The sequence below is a fragment of the Sinocyclocheilus grahami genome, unplaced genomic scaffold (genome assembly GCF_001515645.1).
Source record: "Sinocyclocheilus grahami isolate Dianchi unplaced genomic scaffold, SAMN03320097.WGS_v1.1 scaffold158.1, whole genome shotgun sequence".
Classification (NCBI taxonomy): domain Eukaryota; kingdom Metazoa; phylum Chordata; class Actinopteri; order Cypriniformes; family Cyprinidae; genus Sinocyclocheilus; species Sinocyclocheilus grahami.
In genome coordinates, this window is record NW_015505337.1 from 32494 (window position 1) to 46553 (window position 14060).

General features: G+C 35.6%; 2 protein-coding genes across 2 annotated transcripts in view; one reads left to right on the top strand and one right to left on the bottom strand.

The window, feature by feature from the left end:
* The first annotated feature begins 585 nt into the window (after positions 1-585).
* The window catches only part of LOC107592791 (C2 domain-containing protein 3-like), a 17702-nt gene continuing 4227 nt past the window's right edge, over positions 586-14060 (top strand). The window contains 14 exon segments of the mRNA XM_016282356.1: positions 586-699; positions 874-1064; positions 1715-1836; positions 3092-3213; positions 3567-4016; positions 4172-4327; positions 4434-4438; positions 6062-6180; positions 9019-9154; positions 9305-9573; positions 10062-10142; positions 11117-11737; positions 13074-13382; positions 13473-13607. Of these exon segments, the coding sequence (XP_016137842.1) occupies positions 586-699; positions 874-1064; positions 1715-1836; positions 3092-3213; positions 3567-4016; positions 4172-4327; positions 4434-4438; positions 6062-6180; positions 9019-9154; positions 9305-9573; positions 10062-10142; positions 11117-11737; positions 13074-13382; positions 13473-13607 (2830 nt within the window).
* On the bottom strand, positions 5782-6508 carry LOC107592749 (C2 domain-containing protein 3-like). The gene is made up of 3 exons (XM_016282300.1): positions 6283-6508; positions 6013-6188; positions 5782-5938 (listed from the first exon to the last, which is right to left on the bottom strand). Exons 1-3 carry the CDS (start codon positions 6352-6354, stop codon positions 5911-5913), a joined length of 276 nt encoding a protein of 91 aa, XP_016137786.1. The 5' UTR covers positions 6355-6508; the 3' UTR covers positions 5782-5910.

A 14060-nucleotide genomic window follows, 5' to 3' on the forward strand; every position in this document is an offset into this window, starting at 1 on the left:
CATCTACTTTTTAAGTTTTTTTAACCAATTATATTTTATTTAAGCTTTATTTGCATGAATGAAAACGATTTTGAGTGGTTTACATTTCTGCATTAACCACTTACTTTTGTGGGTTAGTACTTTTTCTGTACTCATGCTTCTCTTTGAAGATATCTCTATCTTTTTTCAGTAAATATGTGAATAGTGCCCTCTCGCCATAGACTGTATAAAAAAAAAATAGCAAAGAGAAGTCGTCGTTCCAGGCTCTGATTGGTCGAGCCGTTGCTCAGCGGTTTTATGTTTGTTAATGCAACTGTCAAAGAAGTATGATGGCTTTGATTCATTCATAACATAATTTAGAACACTCTCGATGTGAGGAATGAAGAATCAAAAGGCGAAACCTTCAAAGGGTGTAAGCAACAGAAAAGGGTCAGTTGCATTGGTTTGGAGGTTGTTCAAAAAATTTATATTATATAAGTATATTATATACAGTATTTTAACGCTCACTGCGTTTTGAGACAGCCGAAGCGAATGACTAATGCTTATTTGTTGTTGGCTGCACTTGGATTTGGACTGTAAAAAAGAAACCGCTGTATTCCAGGCATTATGAACTCATATCTTTCTTATTATCCACACTCTGCAGTGCTCAGTGATGTTTCTCCATCCACCAGTATTCCTCCTCTGGTGGAGGGTCAGCTGAGATGCTTTCTGAGGGTGACAGTGAGTAAAGTGCTGTGGGTCATCACCAGACCTCTATATATATATATATATATATTCCCACTCAAAAACTGAGGTGCATAAGTTGTGGGAATCAGGACTGGGAACACCAAATTAGATAAAGGATTTTCAGCACAGCACAAGGGTTAATTATGTGCTGTTTCATGTGTACCGTAGGTCGCACTTGCCCTGGAAGTGTTAACAGAAGGATATGACAGCAGTAGTTCAGTACCCACGACTGATATGAGCCTCAACGCACAGGCTCCTGGCATTACAACTGACCAGAACATGCCTGTACTGCCATCCCAGGATCAGGCTCTCCCAAGTCTGAAGGAGACAGCTGGCAGCAGTTCTGGCCACATACCTAGGTTTGTTTTTTTATCTTTTAAATTATTTGACTGTTGAATGAATAATGTGGAACAAACTCTCAATAAATCACTCAGCTCACGTACTGTTCTTCAGCAACAACACGCATCCTTATGACTGATCTTGTCGTCTATGAATGGACAAGTTAAATTAAAAGACTACAAATTTTGAATAACATGTCTTTTTAAAATCTTATTAAAATTATTATTTTATGTTAAAAACGTTTTAAGTAGTTCTATGGTAATAGTTTTGTCCCCAGTGTTATTTTAGTATTATTTATATAATATTTAGATATTTTTTTTCTATTCATGATCTATTAACTAATATTATTATTTTAATATTATTAATGTTTTCTTAATAATATTAATATGTACTATTTATTAATAATATTTGTTAATGTTTGAATTAACATTTATTGTTGTTTTCAATTTAATTTTTGTTTAAATTTTAGTGAAGTTATGTGCTTATGTCATTTTTATTTTCTCAGTATTTCTATTTCATTTTTAGTTTTAGTAATCTCAGTACTTCAGCTTCAACTTATTTGATTTCAGTTAGTTGCCAAGGCACCAATTTTGAAAATTCAATAAACTTCCATTTTAATTCAATAAACTTCAACAATAAAACATTGTTTTTTCCAATATTCTTGTCTTAGAGGGAAGGATTACCTGTATTTTCAAGAACAAGTCATGCCAGATTCTTCTACTGGAAAACCTAAACCTGCTTCTGCCCAAATTCTTTCAGCAAATACCCAAGCACCTGTTGACCTTTTGTCAGGTAAAGCTCATTAACTTGATTTACTGAATTCATTATATTGACATTACTGTTGAACACAGCAACATTTTGGCTAAAATAGTGTGTGTCATAGATGATTTCTAAGGACTGGTCAAATTAAAGAATTGTCTGTCATCTGAATATTGCCAAATTCTGCTGATTGATCTTGAGTCAGTTTTAGACCTTATATTGTGTCAGTACAGCACTATACAAATTACACGTTTTTCTTTAGAGACGCTTGTGGCCATTGTGGTAGTTCCGTTGGCAGATCTGTAGTAGTGTTGTGACGGTGAGGAAATTTTCCCACTGGTTAATCGACGTGTGACAACACCGGTAATATCGGCAGTGTGCGCATTTTACTTTCACTTTCGAATTAGCGGCAGTTCGACGTCAATTGCTTGAATGCAACAACAAAATACAACGTCAAACTCACTTTACCGTATATATAAAGCATAGAACTTTTATTAACAAAACAAATAAAAATACACCATGCTAAAGGGCAGGCTATGCCTAATATAAAATAACAAATAACTTACATAAAGTTTACATGTACAAAACTGGAAACAAGTAAACATGTATAATATATAACCAAATAAATAAGAAACGTAGAAAGTTTATTAGCAAAGTGAGTAAGAAAGCTTGGAGCCACGGCATACACCTTAATGTCAAATAAAATAAATGACACAAAGTTTAAATAAAGTAAAAATCAGCAAACAATGTGGAACCAATTAAATAAGAAACGAATGTTTAAAAAAACTACCAAAATCACCTTAGATAAACGGCAAAAGTCAACAGGCTTTTCAAAATCCCAAATATTGCCCCAAACTAAACTAAATCATCCGCTATCATCTTGTCTGTCTCACCCCACTCTTATTGTCAGTCAGCTCGACACACTTTCCTCACTGGATAAATTAAATCTGATCTGTGATGCAACTGTCGTTCAACTGCATTGAGCAGCCGCATTCAGTTTTTAATTGTAGTGTTTGTTCTTTTACTGAACTAAATGATTTTTATTACTATAAAAAAATCAAAACGTCGGTGGGGGTCGGTGGGCAAGTGACGTAACCGGTGTTGTGGCTTAACACCGGTATCACCGTCAGCACTGTCTATTGCGGTAAGCCTAATCTGTAGACAAAAAGACCAGACTCTTTACACTATTTAGTGATGCATACCTGATGTATATACTAAGTGTTTATTGTCCATTATATAGCTTACTTAGTTTCATTATATATTACTTATGTTTTTTGTATTTTTCCAGTTCTTCTGGAGCGTGGCAGCAAACTCAGAAATGCCATGGTGGTTGCAGCCTTAAAATCTGATGTGGAGTCAGATGTTCCTCTGAAGGACATTCTCCTCCCTCTCTCCACAGATAACACTGACGCCTTGTATGAACTCTTCTATTTCATTCAAATAGCCTTCAAAAGACAGTAAGTGCAGTGTGTGCCAATCACCAAATCAAACAAACCTCAAAAATAAAGGCTCCTAAATGGTTTTATCTGTTAGAGGCCTGATCTTGTCTTGTTTGTTGTTTAGCCTGTTCTCATTGGATCAGCAATGTTTCCTCTGAACTCCGTGATGCAGAGTGAATCACTGAGCATTTCTGCTGCCCTTCCTGTTCAAAGACCAGATAGAGACGCTGATAAACAACTCTGAAGGTAATGTATCACTCATAAGAACCACATTTAGGAGATTTATTTGATCTAAGTGATTCATTTTTTCTTCTTTTTTTTAAGGTGTCGTTTGAATTAGCAGCAGACAAGAATGATTTCTCCACCAAAAAGAGACCTGCAAAACGAATGCTGAGTCCAACCAGACCTCTTTCTTCCCGTTTGACTGAAGAGCATGATGTACCAAAGGGTTTATGTGTGAATGACCACAGGAGAACCCCGTCTCCTTGTGCAGGTGTTCATCAAGTCCAGAATATCCTGATACCTCCATCCAGATCACGATCCACATCTCCACCCGTCAGATACCAGAGCTGTCTTCATGAACCTCTGCAGCAGGAAGTGGAGGAGACTAAGATTTTGCTTCATATGTTGCTCATGGTGCCCGATGGGAAAGATTTTAATTGTGCACCCATGCAGCCCAACGTCTACTTGAACTGTAAGCTCCTCAGATCCGATGAAACGGCTCGATCACCAGTGAGCTGGAGTCAGAAACATCCAACATTCGGCTTTATTCAGGTTGGTGCTAAATATAGAATCGAGGAAAGTTCAAAGACTTTAGTTTACCCATATTACTTAGTGGTGGAAATCATCAGGGTTCCCTCTATACAGTATTATTTATTAGAAAATGTAGTTTGTTATTTGTTTTTAACCTAACTTCTAATATGATATAGATGGCTCCGGTCGCACTGACCAGCAAAATGTTGGAGAGAATGAAGAACAACATGACGGTCATTGAAGTTTGGTTGAGGGCCAGTAACTCAGACCATGATAAACTTCTTGGTTTGGTAAAACTACCTCTCCACCAGTTCTACATGTCCTTCAGGCAGGTCTATTGATCTATCTACATATGTATGTATGTGTATGTTATATTATACATATAACATTAGAAACTTTATTTATGTGTAGTATATTATGTTTGTGGTATTGTTGTAGTTGCAGTATAATATTGTATTTATTATACATTTCTTATTAAAATAAATATGTGAAATATACATAATTAAATATTTATTGTTATAAATGTAATATTATTATATTATATGGTAAGAATAAGAGCAGTAATATATATTAATAGTAACATTATATAATGAATTACTTTATATAAAATATAGCAGTGTGGTTGTCACGAATCCGGTCCTTGAACTTCCGTCGGCTAACCATCAGAGGTCACCCTTCCCATTTTCATTGACTCTCGCACTCACACTGTTGCATATCATCCCGGACTACATATCCCATCATTCACAGCACTGATTGCACACAGCTGGTTCACTAATTGCACACAACACTGATTGCACCCAGCTGTTTCATATCACTCCCTCACTATTTAGCACTCACTCTGATCCCTTCCCTCTGCCGAGTATTGTTTAGCGCATATCAGTTGATAGCTACTCTACAGAGCCCTCGTTAGCCTCCTAGCCTAGCCTAGCCTAGTATTGCCTTGCCTGTTTTCTCAGTTTCTGATCCTTGCCTGGTTTTCTGGATTTATCCCTTTAGTCTCGCCCTCTTTGATTCTGTTCGCCGTTCGTTGAATTTCGCTAGCCCTAGGATTATTCTTGTGTCTTGCCCACCATATACCTGTCTGCCATTATCTGACCCATGCCTGTTTTATGACCACGTCTCTGTCTTCTCCTAATAAAAAGCTTTGCATTTGGATCCACACGTCTCGTCAGCCCCGTAAAAGTGATTACCATTAAATAAAACCAAAGCCATTAAAAAATTTTAAAGTGTTTTTATTAATTGAAATAAGCTAAAATTTAAATCTTATATCCATCCTTCCATTTCCCATACCATTTATACTCTGTAGGGTTGTGGTTAATATTAGCTGAAAACTTTTTAAATTTTGCCTTCATGCCTGTTTTATGACCACGTCTCTGTCTTCTCCTAATAAAAAGCTTTGCATTTGGATCCACACGTCTCGTCAGCCCCGTAAAAGTGATTACCATTAAATAAAACCAAAGCTATTAAAAAATGTAAAAGTGTTTTTATTAATTGAAATAAGCTAAAATTTAAATCTTATATCCATCCTTCCATTTCCCATACCATTTATACTCTGTAGGGTTGTGGTTAATATTAGATGAAAACTTTTTAAATTTTGCCTTGGCAACTAACTGAAATAAAGTTGAACTTAAAAATAAGTTTTACTTAAATGACTTCTGTTGTGATCTGGCGCTATAGAGAAAATATAATTAAATAAAATTAACTTGACCTTAAAGGGGGGTGGGGGGGTGCCGTTGGGGGGGCGGGCCGTCCCCCTAAAATAATGGCAGGGGAAACACTGACTCCTCCTCTGTTTTTCAGCCCCTGACTGGCCAATGAGCTTAGCAGTATTCTTTGCACTGGGACGTCAGGAGGAGCCAGTAGGACATGAGTCTCATTATGTCCAAACACAGGGTCAGGCACACAGAGAGTGGTCTCAGAGTGGTAGGCCTTGAGCTCCACATCTGTGCAACAGAAAGTTGGTTGAGCTGAATAGAAAAAAAGACATTTTGATACAGTCAGCAAGAAAACAGCTTACTGCTCTCGACAATAAGTGGGTCCGTGTCCTCTCGACTCATTTTGTGCAGGGAAGGAGTACTGGATGTAACAGTCAGCTTCTCCCCACACTGTGGACTGCAGAGGCGTCAGACCCTTCACTCTCTCTACTCGGACCACAAAGACATGCTCACGCAGAACATCCACAGTGGTACTGGCCTACAAGAACATTGATTCAGAAACAAATTAAGCTTCATCCTTTAAGCATCAGGGCTGCTTTTGGGAGTTTTAAAGAGAACTTTAATGTTTCTACATGTGGCCGGTGGTCTAATATGTGCGCTGGTCGAGGCAGTGGTGATACGTGGGTCAGCTCATCATCCCTCATTCACTGCAGTGCTGTGATCTGCTGTGCCAGACCCATTGCTAGACACACCCTGAGGTTTCCACGAGTGCTGCCGCTGAATACATCAACCACAGGCATATAACGGTCCACTCCAACCACTAGATACTGAGACTGCAAGAGCAGCTCTGTGATCTTGGGGTCTCTGGAGACAAAATAAAATAAAAACAAAATTGTAAAGCTTCTATGTTCCAGTGTTATTTTAGTATTTTTTATTTACTATTAAAGTATTTAGTAATATTTTATAAGTGCTTTTGCTTTCGCCTAGAAACACACAGCGTCTCCCTGACATGCTGCTTCAACACTAACTGCGGTTACTGAAACCACGCCTTCTTTCTTTGCGTGCACATTTGGGCGGCATTATGCAAATATTTCCACATAGTGAGGTAGATATGTGGGGGCGTGTTAGAACGAGCCGTTTTAGGGGGGCGTGGCAGAGTCTTAACTTTGATAAAGAATATCTCTTTGGGTTTGAGACTTCTTTGCAACTTCAGGGATCTTATCTATGCACAATCAGCTTGTAACACTCCAATGAGAAAGGAAAACTTGAAATCGCATCATATGACCCCTTTAAATAAAAATATAAACATGTAGCTTTGATCTATATATTTCCATTTTCGTAATTTTGGTAGTTCGAGTTAAAGTTACCTTTCTTATAGAACATGTATATACCTTGTTCTTTCATTAAGCAAACTAAATGGCCTTATGTTATTTATCTTATTTACACGACGGCATGTCATTTCAGTCTCTACGTTATGGTCGCGCTCTCTGCATCACGCACAGCGGAGTTCCGCCCGATGCGCGCGCTCACACACACACACAAGTAAGCCCACTCCCACTAGTATTTGTAAATATTAAGCCGCAAAACGATTCATATTTAAATATGAATTCTGCGTGTCTCTGTGTTATTGAATGGCGCAGACGCGCGGTTTTGTGTAGTACTCGTACTGAAACGCACGTGACGCTTCCGGTGATATTAACCTCTGCCGTCTCACTAATAATACATAATACATAATACATGAACAACATCGCCAGAACTGCTCTGAGAGTCACTTCATGAGCATCTGACCGTTTCATCTCAGTAAAACTATCCTCATATCATACATGCACAGAAATCTAAAAGGTATTCACGGCAACCCGTCAAAATAAAAGTTCGGTTTAACTTGAGGGCATTGGCAGAAATATATTACTGTTGTTGAATAGAATGTACGCAACAGACTGCTACTACTAAAGTTATTAAAACCGTATTTTTAAGGAATAAGCATTCAATATTTCTTCAATGTTTTAATTGTAATATTAAATGACCTTTATTTTCCAAAAAATTTAATTTGTTTAATTTTCATTACTTAAAAGATAGATTAAATGAATGTTTTATGCCTTAAAACAAAATGTAAATACACAACACAGAATTTCTGAGCAAAAAAATCATAAGGCTATTGTAAGAATAAATTAAACTTGTTTTATGCTTTCAAATTAGACATGCTAAAACAGAATTTGATTACAATAAAACATAAGGTTGGACAAATAAAACATAGGGCCCTAAATGTAATATTTGTTAAACTTTTAATAAATTGATGTTAAATTGTTTAAGGTTCATGATTTTAATTAATCAGACATGCTTTTTGATTAATAAAATATAGTTTAACCCCCCCAACCCCCCCAAAGCCGTAAACCTAGGCGAAACACTCCGAGTGCTGTTTGAGGTTTGGTAATTTGAGGTAATTCCATTTCGATTTATTTGTTTATTTTATTTTAGTACTTAAAATTTATCTTTTTATTTGGTTATATTTCTGTTTATTTAGGTAAAACCTGTCTCTTAAGCAATATTTGATCTTTTTATTATTTTTTTTACATTTTAGCATGTGAAAGCGTGTTTCTTTTTTTTTTTATTTGTTTATTCATTTATTTACATTTTAGCATTTAAAATGTGTCTCTTTAGTTTGGCGATATTTTTGTTTAATTTGATTTATTTATTTACTTTTTACATTTTAGCTTTTAAAAGCATTTTTGACTTTTATTTATTTATTTGTCTCTCTTATTTGGAAATATTTTCATTTATTTTTTACGTTTAAACTTTTAAACTTTTAAAGCATTATTTTAATTTAGCAATATTTTATTTGCCAATATTATTATTTTTCTACTTTTATTATTTTATTTTATTTTATTTTATTTTTTATACTTTTATTATTTTATTTTACATTTTAGCATTTAAAAACATTTGCTTTTATTTAGTAATATTTTTATTATTTAATTATATTAATTTATTTTTCACATTTGGAGAATTTCAAAACATGTCTAATTTTTTGTAATATTTTTAATATTTGTTTGGAAAGTTATTTACAAGCCTATTGAAACATTTTTCAGTATTATTATCCAAATGTTAGAGATCAGCTAGTTGCCAAAGGGTTGCTGCCCATGTCCAAACTGTGCACCATGGTAAACATGCAGAAACAGGGTCAAGCCGATGCACAACTTTTCTCCCTTCCTCTGGTACCAAGAACCGACCGACCTGTTGACACACAGCCTCAGCCTCAGTTAGTTGCATATCTAATTATCTTAAAACTGCATGCAGATAACATATACAGTACAATATGAATTTGAGACAAATGTAATTAAGTAAAATCTGTTTTTATCTGTGCTTACCTGTAGGGCTGCTTGAAGTGAGTGTTCAGTACAAGTCTCGACCAATGAGGAGTGTGGGAGTGAAGAGTGGGGTTGTGCCGTCCCGCAGAGTGATACTTGTTGTGCAGGTGCACAGAGCAGCCGGGCTGCAAGCTGCAGCCAAGTGAGTCAATCTGCATCAAATCTACCTTTAGCTTTTTGACCAATTACCCCAACAGCAATCTAGAATGATTACAATGATCTGCCTTTACATGAAGTACAATAAATACATGTAAATTGTATTTTTATGTACCATCTTTCTATTATTTCTCAGAGCTCTTGCAGATACGGATAACGCACTGCAGTATTACTCTGAAGTGGGGCTTAACACTTTCATCACCATGCAGTTGTCATTCCTGCCGGACAGCGAGGTTCGAAGCACGTGTGTGGCGGCCAGAAGTTTCTGCCCAGAGTTTGAACATCACGCAGAGTTCTGCTGTAACCTGCTGGTGCAGAGAGACAGCGGGGAGAGCGTCAGTCTGGCTGAACTCCTGCAAGAGGCAGTGGCTGTCTTCACCATAAACAACAGAGACACACACAAAAGTGAGTTACCCAACTTGGAAAGGTTGACAGATATGTGGAGATTTCATTTTGTCATGACACACTTCTGTTAAGGATGTTTGGATACCTTTAGGTTACAAATGACTCCACAAAAACATGCAGCCCTTCATTACATAATCCCATCGTGCAAAAGATCCGAGGCTGTGTGTAGGTGTAGATCTGTGTTGTAAGGAATATAAAAAACGAGAGGGTAATGAGAGGATAGATTAGGTTTTGTCTGCTGATTCAGCATTTTTATATTACATAAGTGGTTCAGATTATTATTAACATTTTATTTTAGTTTTAGTTGTTTGAAAATGATATTTTTCCTGTTACTGTGTTTTTTTTTTTTTTACTTTTTTGTTCATTTTTATGTTTTTACATTTACTCTTTAGTATCATTTTAATATTTACTTGTTAATTCTTAGTATTATCACTCCATTCCAGCATTATAAACACTATGTACTGTGTGTTTTGTTTATCTCATTGTAGTGGCTGATACAACAAGTTCAAAGGACACTGTCTTGGGCACTGTGAAAATTAAACTTGCGGATCTGATTCATAAAAGAAGTGGTATGAAAGTCTTGAATATTAATAGGATTTAAGTTTTTGATTCATTTTTATATTGTAGTGTTAATTAATATATAATATAGTATTATTTATTTATTTTTATTTTTATGTTTACGTTTTAGCATTTAAAAACGTGTCTGTTTTACTTGGAAATATTTTGTATCATGTCAGTTTTATTTAATAAATTAATTATTGTAAATACATAATTATGTATTTTAATGTTTTTGAAAAAAGTATATTATGCTCACCAAGGTTGTATTTATTTTATCCAAAAGAATGTAAAAATATGATTACATTTTAAAACCACTGGTTAATATTTGAATTTTGATTGGATTAAAATTTTTGTTAGATTTTGTTAAAAGATTTTTTATTTTTATAAATCTGTATTGTAGTGTTAATAAATATATATATATATATATTAGGCTTGCCATGATAGACGGTGTTGACGGTGATACCGGTATTACGTTACTTGCCCACCGACCCCCACCGTCGTTTTGATTTTTTTGTAGTTGCCTTAGTTCAGTAAAAGAACAGACACTACAATTAAAAACTGAACGCGGCTGCTCAATGCAGCGTGCCAAACGACAGTTGCATGACAGATCAGATTTAATTTATCCAGTGAGGAAAGTGAGTCGAGCTGACTGACAAGAAGAGTGGGGTGAGACAGACAAGATGATAGCGGATGATTTAGTTTCGAAACTGAATGCAAAAGCGCCTGTTTGGCAATATTTTCAATTTTGAAAAGCCTGTTGACTTTTGCCGTTTATCTAAGGTGATTTTGGAAGTTTTTTTAAACATTTGTTTCTTATTTAATATATATATATATATATTTTTTTTTTTTTAGCATTTAAAGAACTTGTGTCTTCTATTTGGCTATGCTTTTAGTATTTAATTTTATTTCTGTATTTATTTATTTGTGGTATGAAAGTATTTAAAATGAATAGAAATATAACATAATTGTTTATACATTTTGACAGGCATATCTGGCTGGTACAATCTCTCTCTACCTCAGAGCACAACATCATCTCACAGTCTGACCTCAGCAGGAGGGCTTGAAGTCTCCATTAGTTTTTCTCATCGTGCAGATAAAGAGCGAGTTATCAGTTCAGCCCATGGACTGGGATGGGATGTGGGGCAAAACAGTGAAGATGAGGTAGATATAGAGGACGAAGATACTTTGGAAGCAGGCGCAAAGTCTCTGGCATTATCACTTTCCATGCCTAGAGCATGGCTGCCTGTCCATTGCCTGCTGCTGCCAGGACATGAAGACTTGTAGCGTTCCACCTACTGCTACTACAGATACAAATTGTACAACCAGCAGACCGTCTGCTCTGAACTTTGACATCCCGTTCCAGACGAGTGTGAGGGAGGAGAAGGTTTAGCCACGGTGGCATTTCAGGGGAGTAGAAGCGTGGTGCTGAGGAGGACTCAACCCCTGCTCTGGTACCTGAGGGAGGAGAAGCTGGAGGTGCAGATGTGGGTGGCTTTTGGGAAGGAGAAGAGAGTCCGGCCTCATAACGCTGACCGTCTGGTGGGCTCTGCATTTGTGGATCTCTCTGCTCTTGCTGGGACTTTGAAGCACCATCAAACAATCAGTGGTAGATATTTGTTTAGTTTTTTCTTATTTATCTGTGAAGAGGCTATTTGTGCACTTTAGTAACTTTTTATTTTTATGTAATATTATGCTGGCATATTATATAATCGTTATAAAAATCATTATGCAAAAACACTGTTACCACATGATGATTTCTCCCTTATTAAACGGAACACTGCAAGACAAGTAAACATATACTCTAGCGTTCAAAAGTCTGGGTTTGGTAAGATTTTTTTTTATTTTATGATTTTGAAAAAAGTTTATTTTATATTTATTTAATTTTATCCAAATGTAGCATCTGGACCAATCAAACACACAATATATATTTTGTTTTTATATTTAACAAATACTCCGTAACCCCCCTGCAGTTAACCCCTTAACCAGGAAATTAACGTTCTTAGAATTGACAAGACAGTTGACCCTGAGTGGTCAGCTAAATATCTACAGCGGATCTAAAATATGAATAGTTAATTATAACTAGTTATGGTTAATTATTCATATTTCCTGTTGTGAGCTAAATTCGCTACACAAAGTACAGTAAAAATAGTAATATTATGAACTATTATTACAGTTCAAAACCGCAGTTTTCTAAGTAATTCTGTGATGACAAAGCAGATTTTTTTTGCTTCATTACTCCAGTCTTCAGTGTCACATGATCCTTCAGAAATCATTCTAATATGCTGATTTACTGAAGGATTCTTTAAAAAATAGAAAGTTGAAAAGAACAGCATTTATTTGAAATAGAAATATTCTATAACATTACAAATGTTTTTGTCTTTTTTATTTTTATTTATATTAATGACCATTTAAATGGCAGTGTACATTTTCCCAGTTTTTACAAACATTGAAGTTGAGTGCCTTTTACCAATGTTACTATATATTAAAAAAAACAAAATTATCCTTTAATTTATACAAAATTTAATTTTATATAATTACTAACCAATATTTGGAGAAAAACTAGCCTTTTAAAGGCCCATCCTTATTTTTCTTTTTTTTATCTATTAAATCTATTATTAAGATTTTATTTATAGAAAAATATTTGGTAATATGGTTGAACAAGCTCCTAACTGTATATCAAATAAATGTAAAATAAAACATCAAATACATGTGTAGTTTAGTTTGAGATCTTTTTTTTCTGAATGTTAAGCACATTCCTTCCCAGAAATTAAATTATTTTTTATTTTCATTTTTATTTTGAAGCCCATTTTTACTAGATCTCAGAAGTGCTAGGAAAATCCTACCTTCCAATGATGTGTCCTCTGCTCATATCTAATATAATATTTTGGTAATGTGAAATCTGTATTCTCTCCTGACTAACACGTTTCTCTCTCTCATGGTAGGCGTGTATCCTCTGTTCAAGCGCTCTGCTGTAAACCTGAGTGCTGCTGCTCTCAGAGTCCATATCACTGTCACAACAGACTCTGTACCACATGAGCCTCAATCCACTGAGGAGCTCAACGACTCAGTAGAAGATGAGAAGGATGGAGGCCTCCCCACCACAGCGCTGTCTAGACCATCTCAATCCCCCAGCAGACAGCTGATCAAATCAGCCGTGAGCACTGATGCTCCACCATCCAAAGAAATCAGCAACGATGACACCTTCATAGCCAACATTACTGTGGACAGAGCCATGCATCTGAGCCTGAAGGGTAAAATAACCACAGTTATTACTGATTTTACTTCATTCTCATTTGCAAGTACCTTGCATTTATGATGTTTAACGCTGGTGTCATCCTCAGGTTGTCCTCTTGCTGAGCGCGGTGGTGGATTGCCTAGTTGCTGTGTTTCTTATGCCACCGCCGATGCCCCGGGCATGGTGGCCACAGCACTGATCAAAGACATTGACTGCCCTGTGTGGGACCACCAGCAAGAATGCAGGTAAACCCATATGACATTTCTCATACTTTCCCATGTGCCCTTTTCACAGACAGTGATGACTTGTTTCCATTCATTCGTTGTAAAATTGTATACATTTTTTTTAGATTTTCAATTTTAAAAAGATGAATGTACATGTTTTGCACATATTTTTTCTCTTTTGTAAAGTCATAGAAACGCTATTGAGGATACTTTCCTTGTTATTGGGGCAAATAGGAACACAAAAATTATATTTGTAGATTCAGTTCAAAACTATAAAAGTTTACCCAACTATGATAACTAGGGATGTTCATTTTAACCAGTTAACCGACGGTAAGAATTTTGACCGATTAATACAATCAGTTAAGCGGTTTAAAAAGTCATTTCATTAATTTTTTCAGGAATTTGTCAAATTATTTAAAACTGTTTGCTACATGGTTAAAATACGCATATAAAAAAAGGTGTTTTTTAGG